This window comes from Crocodylus porosus, unplaced genomic scaffold (assembly GCF_001723895.1).
Source record: "Crocodylus porosus isolate Cpor-Errol unplaced genomic scaffold, CroPor_comp1, whole genome shotgun sequence".
In the NCBI taxonomy this organism is placed as follows: domain Eukaryota; kingdom Metazoa; phylum Chordata; order Crocodylia; family Crocodylidae; genus Crocodylus; species Crocodylus porosus.
Window position 1 is genome coordinate 125,444,416 of NW_017728943.1, and position 15,462 is coordinate 125,459,877.

Below are 15,462 nucleotides of genomic sequence, written 5' to 3' on the forward strand. Positions count from 1 at the left end.
TAACAAATAATATTATTTTTTGAGTATTTAACAAATACTCCTCTTTACAGTGAGAGTAACAAAATCATCTGACAAAGAAATGGATTACAAGAAGTATTTTACCCTACACGAGACACTGACTGCTCAGTCATTACTGTGAAGTCATTTAGTAGTTGCTTATACAACTACTAAATGACTGTCCAGTAACCCGAGTTACTGCATAGTAGTACTAACAAATGTCTTTATCATGACGCTACTGCGCAGTAACATTGTGTCATAGTTGTTGCTATGCAATGCTACTGTGCAGTAGTATCAGGCTACTGTGCAGTCAGCGTCTTGTGTAGATGTGTCTTTTATGTCTGACAAAAAGACACCACCCCTTACTCTTCCTCTTCCCTCTCACCCCACACACCATTTGTTTGACTTCTCCAGCTGTAGGAAAATAGATTTAGAAATAACATGAAGAACAGAATGAACTGTATGAAGATATCCTGGAAAAAATACAGAATAAGAAACGCACAAGGATGACAGAAGATAGAATAGCATGTCATTACCAACGCACATGGCAGGCTATGTTGCAGTTTTAACAAAGCTATACTAGGAAGTTCTCCACCGGAGGACGAACAAGCTTTCAAGGATTGTTGGCTTTGATCTGATAAAGTTTCTGGCTAAATGAAGTCAATGCTAACGTTTCTAAAGCCATTCTACCAAGGATTTGATTCCTTCAAGGTTTAGCAGAATTTCAATGCTTCCACCTTATATAAACTGACGAATCCCAAACATCCTAATATTTTAAAGGCTTTCATAGAGTTTATCTTCTTGACTTTATATATTAAAGCTTAATTCTGAATCATACTAGTGTAAACAAGAGCAAGCCTACTGAAATTGAGAGACTTGTGAGATAAAACTGAGAGCATTATCAATCTCTCACTGTTTGTAAGTTTCCTTCAGTTAATTACAGAATACACTGTCCAACCCCTTAAATGTGGCAGGAAGAGCACAGTGCCTTCCACATAAAAGGGAAAGCATCCCTTGTTCTCAGTATTTTCCAGACATGACATTTCAAATATAAATAAAAGGCAATTGAACCCAGGACATTGAACTCAGGGTTTATCATTAACTGTTCTAGAGGAGATGACTGGTTTAATAGATTTTCTCTTGAAAATGATAACTTAAGCATCTATATTATAAGTACCAAAAAACGATTCTGGGCAAATAAAAGGACTGTTATTGAAGGCTATGTTATTGCATAAGGAGTATAAGGGTTATACCATCAGTCAAACTTAAGCCCCATCTCCACATATCAAAATATACTTTAAAATGAGATGTCTTATTATTGCACAAAGCAAGAGCAGTGCTGGTGTTGATTAAAATAAATAGCTACAGAATTAGTTGCATAGAAAACTTTTTACACTGGGAGGGGGAACTGCCCCCAAGAACCCCAAAATAGAAAACTGTTGTCAATTGATTGAAGTAATAGTTCAAAAGTCTTTGCTGGTTAGAAGAGAAATCTAGACACCTGGATAATGATTTACCACTTCATGGGGAGACCCATGGTTTATATGGGCTGAACCACTGTCTGAAAAACAGGAAACAGGAAATGGTCATTTAAAAAAAAATGGAAGTTGGATGTTGTTATTTATTATGTATTATGGATGTTATTATTTATTATATACATTATAAAAAAAACAGAAACAACTTCCACTAAAACGCGACATTATAGATAGGTTACAAATCTCTCCCTGAATCTTACATATTATACCTGGTTTTGATTTGAATATACATTTATGACCTATATACTTCTAGCAGTATGCAGCTCATTCTGCTTCCCTCAAAAGGATGGCTTTTTGTGAAATGACAAGGGAAAAGAATAAACAACTGATTTAACAGTTCAACAGTGGATTTAACTTAAATGTTTAAAGAATTAAAAAAAAAAAACTTTAGGAAGAATAATGAGTTGTTACATTCAGCAAAGGTAAAGGAGTAAAACCCCCTTTATTCGAACCTTTAAATAGCCTGCTTCACATTTCAGACACTATCTTATATTAATAAGTTATTCAGTAAAAGCCACACTCTAGCAGGAAGTTATAAATGCCAATGGCCAGATAAACTAAAATATACACAGCAGCAAAATGCTATCCAGATTATGGTAGCTGATGAATGTCCACAAAAGACATATTAAAACATATACTGCAAATGTTTTTAGCCTGCTTTCTACTCAGCTAGCTATTGAAATCATTATGACATTTATGTAATGTTTCTATCATAGGTCCAAATCTAGAATTTATTTTAAAGCAATGTAGGAAAAATAATGTCATATGTAAACATAATATACATATTTCAGCTTTTAAATCATAGGTCTCCTAATGTACCTCATTTAATCACTTCATATTGTTATCAGGGATGTACTACAAATATTTTTCTGCTGGGTACAGTGGGCAGAAAATTCTAGTAAATACAGTATAAAAGTGTCAGTCTAACCTTTTAGGCCGTATTGTCTAAGTTCATATAAGAAGTTACTAGGTATGTTCTGCTGCCCCCATGTTCCTTGTACATACTTTAGCTAGCATTATGAAAGATAATGATTCATTTAATCCATTGCAAGACAAGCATTATGAAAAAAAATATTTTGACAGATGATTTTTTTTCTTTGCATAACTTTGACACCATGAAGGATGTGTAAGGATGAAAACAATCAAATTTAACATTACATGACAATGATTTAACTGTTTTCTAATTATTACAAAGAAGGTCACATTTGCATTTTTACAATAAACATTTACACAAGAAATTAAATACCAGTAGACTTTTCTTGTTTAGGTTGTAAAGGTAATTAAAAAAAACAAAAAACAAGAAGGCTTTAGGAAAAAGATGTATGATTTCTTAGAAACCACATGGATTGTTCATAGTTACTGAGAGTAGTTTCTGAATCCACAACCAAACAACTATTTTTCCTTGTTTCTATAGTTAATTTTCCACCCAAAATTACTTGACTCAGACTTCTTGTAATTTTTGTCCTTTGATCTATGCTATAAACAAAGCCTACAGAAGCTTGCTTGAAAAAGCGTGCATTTCATTTATATCTTTTCTAATTTGTATGCAATTATATATAGCATTTGTACTAGCAATTACGTCACACTTCCCCAGGAGACATTTTTCCCCCTGAACTTTCCAGCTCCTGCATCTACAGCATACGAGTCCCCCTACACAACATTGCTTCCTAATACACTCATAACATAACTTCCACATGTGTAGAGACAGTAAGGAGTTTGGCACACTCACATACCTAAGCTATCAAAAATACCTCATTTCAGCTGCATCTGCCAAGAAGACTGCATCCACATCCACCTCCAGAGAGAAAGACACAGCCATAAGGATGCACTTTGTGATTTCTTAGCAGTATCACCAAAACACAAGGGAATAGTGATTCCAGTTCACATTTACATTAACCAAATCCTGGAGCTGGTTGAGGGTGGAATGGGCCCTAGATGTTACGCAGCACATCCTGAACACTGCTCTAAATTATCCTGGATTTCCTATGGACCAGTCTGCTTGGTAAGGACTGACAGGGTATATCAGAACTTGACTGTGCCTTGCCACTGCTCTGCCAACCACTACCTACCTCTTCTCTGGCCCTTGCACCTCATGATGGGATATGCACGTTGTAAAGCCAACTGCATAAGAGGTTCTCCATTCTTTTCCACCACTACAAGAGCAGGATTATACCCTCATAGCAGCACATGAGAGATGTGCACACTTGATTCAAGTAGTACCCAAGGAGCAACACTGTAGTTGCTCTGAACTGAGCTAGAATAGTCCTTCACCTCAAACCACAGACAATAGCAGAAGTGCTCATGGCAGGGCCCTGTTAGATTCCAAATGAATCTGTGAATTTTGCGAAATACCTTGTCACAAGGACACAGAAAATGAAAGGACCTCAAGCCTCATACTACCACTTACAAAGACTAGCTAGCTAGGTCCCTAAGCAGGCCCTGAAAAATGAGGTTTAAATGATGCTTGGCTATACCTTGGAAAGGGCCTCTAATTTGGAAGGCTCTAATCTTTTCTGAGGCTACACCTCAAATTATAAACAACCAGATTATGCCATCATCAGTCACTTTGAGTAGTATCCAGTTCATCAAATAGCTCCACGGAAGTGAACTGAAGTACTTGAGAATGAAGGCAATATTCAGCATGAAGAAAGACGATACAATGTGGACAGAAGAAAGGAAGTAAGTAATTGACCATTGTTTATCCCAGAAGGATTGGTCCCTTTCAAAAAGTATATATTTATAAATGTGCTACTCTAACAAATAGGGTGGCAGTTAAGATGAGCTGCTATAAAGAAAACCGTTACTGCCAATGATGGGGAATAAAAACTGGATTCATTAATCTGCCCAGGTACAGAGATACTGGTCTGGAATAACAGATAGCTTTGATGATCCAGTGCCAAAACTGCTTTTATAAAGCCTTCTATAATTTTCCTAACAAGTCAGTCTCCATTAACTTTGTCCTTCAACAGTTGATACATAGAGAAGAACAAATTCAGCAGACTTACGGGATATCAGTTGTTCTCTAAATCAAGGTAAACGGACCAAACAATGTTTTCTTTTCTATCACCACAGCTGAGATCAAAATCTGGCTCATGGAGACAAAAAAAACACAGGCCCCTTTTCACTTTCTAATACATTATAACTCGATAGAATTTTGGGAGGGATGAAGTTATCCAAAAAGTACAGATATGTAAAAAATTGCCGTTCTCTTCTAAATAGGAAGATCTGCAACACATGTGCTGTCACTTAGGTAAGTGAATGACCTACTTTAAGTTAATAAACTGAAAACACTACAGGAAAAGGTAGAGACAAAACTAATAGCCATTGTCATGTTGTAGCTTTCAGGGCCTCACATTTCTGTTGTTTGTTCACCAGGTTATTAGGAGAAGAAAAAGGAGGATATTTTTCACGGAATCACTGTATTAAAAGACCTCTCCAACCATCAGATTAAAAATTTAACAGCTTTGAATTTTTTATGCACATTTTCCTTTTTAAAAAGGGACTCAACAGTTGTGTTCCAGAGTAGAGTAGTAATCTCCCTTGTGGTGCACACTATCTCTTTGTGCATAAAACACAAAAAGCAGATATGGAGAAAAGAGAGAAGTGAAAACCGAGAGGTAAAAAAATCATTAGAAGAAACAACTTTTGTCAATTGCCAACAGGAAACACATCCTCAAAAAAAAATTAAAACAACAACAGCAACAGACAAGGACAGCGAGAGAGAACTAACTTGGTAATACTTTCTTTCAATTGCATTAGCATCACAAAAATCTTTGCTACAATTAACAGTTCTTTGTTTATGGTCTAAGCAGACAAGCTAAAGACTATATGGAGAGAGATCTAACCACATCAGTGGTCAAGAGGGAACACGTGGCTGTGACAAGTAGCTTATGGAGCTGCTGTACTTCTAGGTCCCCTTTCTTGCCTCATGCTAACAATGTATCCCTTGTTGTCCAGTGGAACCACTGGCAGCACCCTTCAACAGTCCTAAATTTGCTCTGACATAATTTATAAGTACAATTTTAATAAAGAAAAGGTAAGAGGGAATCGGAGATGCGGAAATTGGCAGCACCCTTCAGAACAGCCAACATTGCTGGCATAGGGCAGGGAGGACAGCATACTCCCTTCTCCTAAGAGATGCTGCAGCAAGACTAGTAGTCCCTTTGCACTGTACCTCCCTGAAGCATGTTCCTTCATAGCGATGTGGCACCTTGTCAACCTTATCACAAGACAGTGAAGAAATAGCATTACAAAATCCAAAGCAGTTACAGCCAAATCCTCAGCTGGTGTATAGAGTCATAGAATTGTAGGAAAGTGAGGCTAGAAGGGACCTCAGGAAATCACCTAGTTCAGCCCCTGCTCAAGGGGAACTGAAAGAGCTCCATTTAAGTCAAAGGAACTTATATCAACTTAGGATCTTTTCAGAGTGTGATTAAAGATATGGAGACCTGTATTGCAGCATGCTACTGATCTGCTCTTTTAAAAAAAAAACCTGAACCTCCAGAAGGGACATAAAAAACCCTCCAAAGAACAACCCTTTTTCACTTTGGCCACTTCAGATATCTACAGGGATGGGATCTTCATCTGCCTTCTTTTTCTACTTGAAATTCAACCTTAGAAGCCTGTTTGTTTGTAAGAGCCAAACTTATAGATACAGACACATGCAACTTCTAGAAAGTCAGTGCAATAGTACTGTTGGTCTAATTAAAGAAATTTTTTTGCAAAAATCTTGTTGGTCTAATAAATGATATCATCTCTACTATGAGTCCTGAGTGCAACAGTAAAATTTTGAAATCGAAATAGAAAAGAGAATTTTCTGCCACAATTTCTCTCTCATCTGAAATCTGCCTGTGCAATGAAACATTAGGAGCATAGGACTGGAAGGGGCTTCCTGCACTATCCAGTAGTCCAGTACCCTGAGTTTGCAGGAAATCATTATGCAAAGAATCCCCAAATTGCCACTTCAGATCCTTGCATCCAACTTCAAGGCACAATATCTTTGTGCCTTGAAACACCAGCAACACCTTATAACATGCTAAAGGTAAAAACAGGGGAGATGATGGCCCTGCACTTGCAGGGAAGTAACAAATAGTAGATCCTAGGAAAAGAAGCATGTATCTCACTACAGAGGAAGGGAAAAACTTCTCTGGTCCTTGCCAATCTGACCTGGGGAAAAAATTATTTCCTGACCCTGGTGATTGGTATGATAAGTGATATGTGAAAGATTTGAAAGTAACACATATACTCAAATAGTATTTTTAAATGTTTCAATGAAGAGCATAATGCAGTAACACATTAAAATAAAATTCTTAGTATAAGCTATAAACTGGGGCCTTTATTCAGATAAAGCTGCCAGAGGTCAACAAAAGTTTTACAGGGGGGGTGAACTGGGCTTCATGTGAGCTATGCAGTCAGTCTCACCTGACTGCATCTGGTGACCCTTCGGAGCCCCCATGTTTTTTTCATAGCTATGTGGAAATACCCGAGTGAGATACTGTGATACCAGTTTGAAAATCTAACTCCACCTAAACAAGAGAGCTGCACCTTTGACATGAAACAAAACACAACTCCAGCAATAAATCAACTGAATGATTAAGGGGTCCCAGACTACATCCCTTAAGCAGACACCTGCATGAACTGACATGAATGTTTTATCAGAACCAGGGCTGATGCTGATTGCCTGCCCATCCTGAAGGCCAAGGGGTTCAGTGGCACACAGCTCCACGATCAGGCTGCTGTTGCGAGAACAGCGTAACCCTCACAAACTGCAGACGCATTTAGGTCTCCAAGCAGGTCAAGCACGTTGCTGCACGGCATCCCCTTACTTGGATGTGCCTGGGAGCTTAAAAACAGGCTTGGAACAAACTTGCAAACCAGAAAGGCGAGCTGTGGAGCGAGCTGGCTGGTGAGTCTGGATTCAAATCTAAAAAGTCTCTGAACCAGAACACCCTGCTGCTGCTGCATCTTTTGCACAGGAAAGGCTCGTGCACAACGCTGACTTCAAAGAGTCTTAAAAGCCGGGTACAAATCCCCAGCTGGATCAACTGCTAGGGCTGCCTTCCCTTCTGGGGGTACTTGCCTCAAGGGCTGCCCCCCGGGCAATGCGGAGCGCCCAGAGCCCCGGAAAGCGAGTGATGTCTCTGTAGGTCCTTTCCACTCCAGCCCCACAGGCTTCTCCACTCAGGTCTTCTCCACTTGGGCGGGAGGGAGATGTGCATGGAGAAGCCCCCAACCCCCTTCACTTGGGGGGAGATGTGCATGGAAAAGCCCCCCAGCCCTTTCCACTCAGGTCCTCTCCATTCAGGAGGGAAATCTTGTTTTGTGTTTTAATGGAAAATTTTTCGTGTTTCAAGCCATGTCAGCCAAATCCATTTCAAACCCGTGAGTCGGTCAAGACCCGTGAGTGGAGGGAGACGTGCATGCAGAAGCCCCTCAGGCCATGGCTTACCTGAGCCCGTCATGTTGACCCTAAGCAGGTGGCTTCTCCGGGAGGAAAAGAAGGCGGAGATGTCGCTTTGGGAGCGGCCCCGGGGGCCAGCATCGCCCTGTGCCAGGCAGGGGGGCGGCGGAGCGGCCCCCGGGGAGCTGCCCTTCCCGCCCTCCATGCCCCCGAGCAGGGCCCGCAGGCTGTGAGGCGAGGCGAGAGCCCCGAGGCTGAGCCGGGCAGGGCGGGTCGAGAAAAGTTTGCACAGGAAGGAGCCGCCCACTGCCTGCGAGCTCCTCTCCTGCTGCCCCCGGGGATGCTTTCTGCCCATCCCTGGGCTTCATGCAGCGGGATGTGCCCGGGGGTGGAGATGGACACACAAAAACACAACCCCCCCCCCCACACACACACACACACACGGGAGCACGCTAGGTGAGGACCTTTCCCATAGCCCAGCTTACCCACTCAATGGTGGTTTTAGGACTTCCCTTTCCTTGCTCCAGCAGCTGGGTTTCCCCCCAGGGGGGATGGAGATCAGGAAAAGCAGAAGGGCAGCATTTGGTGCCCACTTTCCACGAGTGACCCCTCGTGCTGCCGGGGAGTGACAGCCCGTCTGTGCCGGGAGAGGACATCATTGAGGTGCAAACCTGCCCCAGGCTTTTCCTTTTGCCAGGACTGCAGAAGAAGGAGGGCTTGACTCCACTTTTACTTTCTGCTCCCCGGGAACAACAAAGGCATGGTCAGTGAGAGCAGAGTGAAGGCAGGGGCAGGATCACATTTCTTGTGCATGCAGGATACCTTCTCTCCCTGCCCACACAACAGAGCAGCTCTTGGGGACTCATAGGTACTGAGATGAGTCAAATCTTCTAACACAAGCAGATTTCATATTAAAAGGTTATTTTCCTAGGTGTCACAATATGTCGTGTAACATAAGGAAGGTGTCAATGTCATACCCTGGCATTTGTCTACATCCTTTTCTCCTTGATATCAGAAGCTTTCAAGATACTTTTGTAATTCACCACTCATAAACAGCATACATACAAAATGTGATAGTTTCACTACTTCGGATGGACAGTTAAATCCTATATATCACAGGGTTTCAATGGGAAAGATTAGCTATGGAAGTATAAAAGTTGTCTAAATATATTACATGGATTGTGGATGTTCTACTAATGAGAGTTTTATTTAACCAGCGCTATGACACACTTCAGAATATTTTTGCAGCTATTGCTGCTAAAACAGTTTGAAGAGTTGCTCTTTTTACGCCAGCTGAAGAGATTAAAATCATTAAGATGTATTTATTGTCTCTGAATTGGATAAGGTCTTGGCCCTGACAAAGGCAGTGGTAAAGCTCTTATTGACTTTCATGGGGCTAAGATTTTACCTTGAGATAGCTCTAATGAACCCAATGTCATATATTCAGGTATTAACTACAAGATAAAGAGTGATATTCAATTTATATGAAAAAAAAAGAGTTTAGTGTGTATGCCCCCCGTCTTTTAGCAGCTACTCCTTAGGAACTGTCTTCCTTTTTTCCTCCATTCTTCCTCTTCCACTTCCCCCTCTTGACAAATCATCCCTCAGGGTTGAAAAGCTAGGGCTCCTCCAGTTGTCTTTTGGCAAGGCAATCCACAGTCAGAGATCTTTAACTGAAGTTTTAGTTAGTATAACCTTGCCTCAACTGTCCCAGGCTATTTATGACCTGTTCTCGCATGTCTTCACATAGCTTCCTGTGTGGTCAGCAACACTGCTCTAGTTTTACACAAAACCCAGATCAACCAGTCTTGATCAAGAAGTCTCTCCATGAACATACTGAAAAATATTTACCAATTGTATTATTTCCTAATTAAATGTCTTATCATTGCAGATGTGGCAGCAGGCTGGGGATTTACTGATCTCACGCTGGGTTTAAGAAATTATACTGGGGCAGCTGTAACATTTCCTAGATCTAGTTAGTTGAGGTCCAGTGTATTACAATACACCTTTGCATACTGTTTATGATCTATTAACTTGCTTTATTTGTGATAACCTCAATGGATACAATCAAATTAATTAAATGAAATACACAGTACCTGATCCAAAGCCTATTGAATTTTCATTTATTTTCTGAGGACTGGGTGGGGCTCTTGTTCATTCAAAGGGCTTAAGCCACAGAGCAGTGGTAATTTAGGTGTGTTGTACAGGATAGTACTATTTTTACAAAATACATGTAAAAATCCTACATATAGGCAACATTTAGTTATCTGAGATCTTTTTGGTGAAAGACAGATCAAAAGAATACTCATGGTTGCAGAATACGAAAAACTAAAAACAAAGAAAATGAAAGTGTAAGGGAAAAGTAACAAGACACAGGAGTCTGAAAATACATGGAGAAAGCAAAAATATATTGAAACAAATGAAAGTAAAAGAAAACATCCTACAGAAAGTTGGTCAATGTTGAGAATGAAAAGGCAGAACGAAAAGTGAAAATTCACATGCTATTTTTAAGTTAAAATACTCTTATAAATCAGAATCATGTGGAAAGCTAGTCAGAATGAATGATGTCACGGAAACAACAGTGTTTCATCCAGACAATACTCAATATGTTCATCAAAGCATATAAGTAAAAATATTTGTAATAACCATTACACTATTTGGAGTAAATGCAGTGTTTTTGACTGTCAGTTCTGGAGTCAAAAAGCACTTTCAGTGAGTTCACACTAGATGAGCTACATGAATGGGGATGAATAACTTTAACTGACAGGATCCCAGTTGTGATGATAATTCTTGGAGGTGAAAAACTGCCCAGTAAGAATTGGAATTAAATCAATTCATTATACATAATTTGTCCAATAACCATGAAAACCAACTGAGACAGAGTAATCAGTTCAGACAGCAAAAGAGCCGAAACAAGCATTGGCCTGAAGGAGCTAGAACCATGTTGAGGAGAGTGGTGGGAAGGTTGTTTGAGGGAGGGGGTATATCACCTTTTTGCATTTCTGGAGATGGGAGGCAGCATCCCTGGGCACAATACCTAGGTACTATATAAATAGTGGCAAGTGGGGAAAAAGAGAAAGAATTTTTTTTTTCCTAAGGGACATGACACTTAGCAATCTCCAACAGGGTCAAGGAGCCAAAGACGACCTTTTCTTGTCTTCAGTCCGGAGTACTGACTCATCTTGGAAGCCATTATCTACTTCAGGGCTCCCAGGCCACATGTGGCCTGCAAAGGGTTAATATATGGCCCCTTGGCTCCCAACTAGCTACTGCTGCCCCTTGCTCCAGCTGCAGTAGTAGCCAGGGTCTTCAGGCTCCTTCTCCCCCTCCTGGCTTTCCCACCCTGACCCAGCTGCAGGGGTCAGGACAATGTGATGCAGTATGCAGTGCTCGATAAGCCAGCAGCTCAGAGTAGCTGTGTGGCACAGTGCCACAGGGGAACTCCAGAGCTACAGGTGAGGTGGGGTACTGTACCATGTGGGGGCTTGTGCATAGTGCAGCAGGGGAGAGGTGCTTGCCTACACTTGCAATGCAATGGGGTGGGAGAAAGATCTCCTGCCCACATGTGGCATTTAGCCTGGGGGACCCATGGCCCCTGTGGTGGGCTACCTCTGCTGATGTGGCCCATGGGGCATATGGCCCCAGCCACTATGAGCTGGACAACCCTGTTTTACATGATTTGCTGCAAAGAGGCCCAGAGATATTAACCGGAAGGAACTACATCCTCTCAGTCTGTGTCAGGGGTAGATGACTAACAGAAGGTGGGGCTGGAAGGCACAAAACCAGCAGCCCATTGTCCCAAGCTCCAGGATCACAAAGACCTAGCTACTTGCAAAGAATTCTGCCGGTAGGCAGTGAAGAAGAAATGATCAGATCAATAGCACAAATATTCAGACATTGATGGAGAGAGCAGAGAATGTATGTGACCAAAGCAGAAAGAGTCAACTTGTGGAACTAACAGCTTAGGGAGGAGCCAGAAAAAGCAACAGGAAGAGTGTCGGTGAGGGCAAACGGTTTATTTTTTGGCCCTTATTCAGCTATTGCTTATGCCCAACACTGCATTTGGGAAACTGGGCAGAACGGCTTGATTGCGCAATGTTTTCTGCAAAAGGAGGGCCCTTGCAAAGTCCTGTCAATGGTAGCACAGGAAGGCATGAGTGTGGGAGAATTAAGATTCAGGAGACAATGTGAAGGGGCCAAGTGAGGAGTAATATTGGGTAACGTCATACTGTGGTCCAGGCATTTCCTTATGCCCCTGAGGTAATGGGGGAAAAAGTAAAAGTTCTATTTATGTTTCAGTCACTCTTCATTGTGGTGTGGCAGAGGAGGATGAGCTGGAGAGGAAGAGGAAACACCATTACTGAACCAGCATGGTTTGAACAGAGGCAAACTCATAGGGCCAGGGATCTGCGATGTCTGCCCTGGAAACTGCCTGTCGGCATTTAAAAAGGAAGCTGTAGATTCCACTACCATCTCTTGAGACAGTGTCATGGGAAACAGTGCATGATGCATTCCTCATGGGGTCACACTGCCCCCTCACTGCTAATAGTCCAAGCACAAGGCAATGCTAAATAAGGCTGAGTGCAATAAGAAATGATTTCATTTCGGGCCTGTTGAAATATACTAAACATACTTATAATGCTCAAGGAGACAAGCCGGAAATGTTGGCCTTTACAAAACAACATATTTGGTTGTAATTTCTTTGCAACAAAAATGTTTTGACCAACTCTAGTGATAATTGCATGATTGCTGTCTACCCAGGGGATGGCAGACAGGGAGAGGTGGACAGCACCATAGCAAGAAAGTTTGGCACCTGGGGCAAGCCCACTGCAGCAGCCTGTCCTCACTCTGTGCACAGAACCAGAGGACACGCCTCTCCATGCTTGCCTGGGTGTGCAGCAGCAGCAGGACCTGCCCCTCATCCCTGTGCCCCACCAAAATGAGCTGCTCGCAGCTCTATCCCACACCCCACCCCAGCTGGGCAGCGCCTGTTGATGCCCCTTCACTTCGGCACCTGGGGCAGTCGCCCGACTTGCCACAGTACTGGAGGTGGAGCACAGATTACTTCCAGTTACAAAGCAGAGTGTATTGAAATAGGGTAGAAATCCCCCTCTCCATGTTTATGGGGATATACCACTTGACATACTCCTTATTTTATAATTAGGAACAAGCCCACTCATTCTTCACCTGGTAGATTCACATGCAGCCAGTGAAGGAACTTTGCTTTTACTCTACTTCTCTTGTCAATTGGTTGCATATGCCAACAACCTTTCACCTTGCATAGTCTCACCCACTGAGTCTAGTCTAAGGTTTGAAGAGGCAATGATTTTGAGATGACAGATAAACTTTCTGACAATTTCTTGCTGCTGCATTAAATGGAAAAGACCGATGTGCATCACAGCAATGCTAGAAGTGTCAAGAGATGCTACCTATCAAGGCTCACATTCCCAGGAGCAGTAACACAGATTACTGCTCCAGTGTTTCCAGAATTGTTGATTTTCCACATGATCTTAATGGGCCTTGAGATAAACAAAATCCATATGCCCAACAGATTTTTCAGTCCATCAAGTTAGAAGCCTATTTCTGTTGCCATCCTGGAACCACCAATTATTCTATCGTGTTTTTCTTAGGTAGGAGAAGGATGAGTAGCATCTGCTGGAGGTGCTGGTGTGTTCCCTGCCACTTGTGGCCCATAATGAGGAGAGTGCTCTCTTGGCACCAGTCCATTACAGAGAGCTTCCTGAGTCTCCCCCCTGGAGAGTGCCCTATTTGTACATCACAAAGCAAATTTCCTGTATCACAGATAAGTACCTTCCCAGAGTCAGTGCTGCAGTCTTTTTATGGCATTCCATGTTTACAAGAAAAGGCTCAGCTGAGTGCTCTTTGCAGAATACAAATATCTGTCCTATGCTGACCTTCAATAAGCAAGAGGCACTGCTTGTACTCATTTAAACCTTTCCTATTTCTGATACCTTGTTCATTTTTGAGGTTGATGTGGGTTCTTTCTCCTCAATGGCTGCCACTTAGACATTTTGGAGGAGGACAAGTGCAGGTAGGTAGGCCAGTACCGCATTTCGTTACAACTGGGCAGAGCAGTGGGCAGGCACCAGAGCTTCACGTGGCAGCTGGATTCTGACATTCTGGCAGCTGTGTACCTGGCTTGGAGGGGAGCAACCCAGCACACTGCTTTCTCCAGGATGGGTCTGAAGTTTAAAAAAACCCAGCAACACCACCCCTCAGCTTTTAAAAGCCTCAGGCTGACTGTTACAGACTGCAAAGTCCTTTCATTTGACAATGCCACTATCACTCTTCCAGCTCCTTGGTCATCACTGCCTTGTCTCCAAGACCAATTTTCTTCTCTCCTCTAACACTATTCTAACACGGAAGAAATCAAAACCTGCCACTTACAATGGAAAAATCCTTAATCTAAAGCAGGAGAAGAAAAAAACAAAAGAAGCCAGACTACGTAGCATCTTCTTCCTAAGCTCCCAGCTATGCACTGGTCTCCAATAAAAGATATCACCTGAAGACAGTGGTTTTCAACCTTTTTTTTTCCATTAGCAGACCCCTAAAAATTTTTGAATGGAGGAAACTTTGGAAGTTTCAAATGGAGGTCCTGACCCCTTTGAATTGTAAATGTGGGTATTTGCATACTTTTGATTGATTACAGTCATCTTTGAGCGAGAGAGTCCAGAGGAGAGCCACCCATACAATCAAAGGCCAAGACAGCAAACCTTACGAGGAGATGCTGGCAAAGAGAAGGCTCAGGGGGGGACTTGGTAGCAGCCTGTTAGTACATAAGGGGTGTGCATCAGGATCTGGGGGAACAGTTGTTCCCCAGAGCTCTCCAAGGAATAACAAAGTCCAACAGCCACAAACTCCTAGAAGGCCAATGTAGACTGAACATAAGGAAAACCTTCTTCACAGCCGGGTGTCCAGGGTCTGGCACAGACCCCCTCCAGAGGTGATGCAAGCACCTACTCTGGACTCATTCAAAAGGTGTTTGGATGTTTATCTTGCTGGGATCTTATTGATCCCAGCTGACTTCCTGCCTATGGCAGGCTGGACTTGATGGTCTTGTCAGGTCCCTTCCAGCCCCTAATGCCTATGAAATCAATCCAATCTTTCATGGACCCCGTGAATGCTGCGTGCCCCCGGAGGCTGGAGCATGGCAGTGGTGAGTGGTGAACTCCTGCAGGTGGCCACGGTGGTGTTGGCAGGAGGGGAGGAGGGTGGCGAGCGTCGACCGGTGGTTGGTGACCACCAGCAGATGCTGCCAGCAGTGGCGATTGGGGACTGCCCACAGATGATGTCAGTAAGGGCAGGGGTGGCAAGTGGTGACTGTCCACTGGCACCGTTGGAGGAGCCTTTTGCAGGGGGTGCACACGTACCCCCTATACATCACTGGTGTAGCCTGCCGATGGACCACAGGTCAAAAACCACCACCCCGAGACAATCCTTGCTGTTCTCCTCAGCCACTGGAACCTTGCTTTAAACAAACAGCACTAAGAAACCCTTCAAAATTATGGG

The 15,462-nt window shown here is 42.7% G+C and overlaps 1 protein-coding gene across 2 annotated transcripts in view; it reads right to left on the bottom strand.

The window, feature by feature from the left end:
- Window positions 1–8,067, bottom strand: part of PHACTR2 (phosphatase and actin regulator 2) — a 237,490-nt gene extending 229,423 nt beyond the window's left edge. For both annotated transcript variants that reach the window (XM_019550147.1, XM_019550143.1), the window contains exon 1: window positions 7,981–8,067. In XM_019550147.1, coding sequence (XP_019405692.1) covers window positions 7,981–7,993 — 13 coding nt within the window. In that variant the 5' untranslated portion in view covers window positions 7,994–8,067. The remainder of the gene's footprint in view (window positions 1–7,980) is intronic.
- Window positions 8,068–15,462: the final 7,395 nt, after the last annotated feature.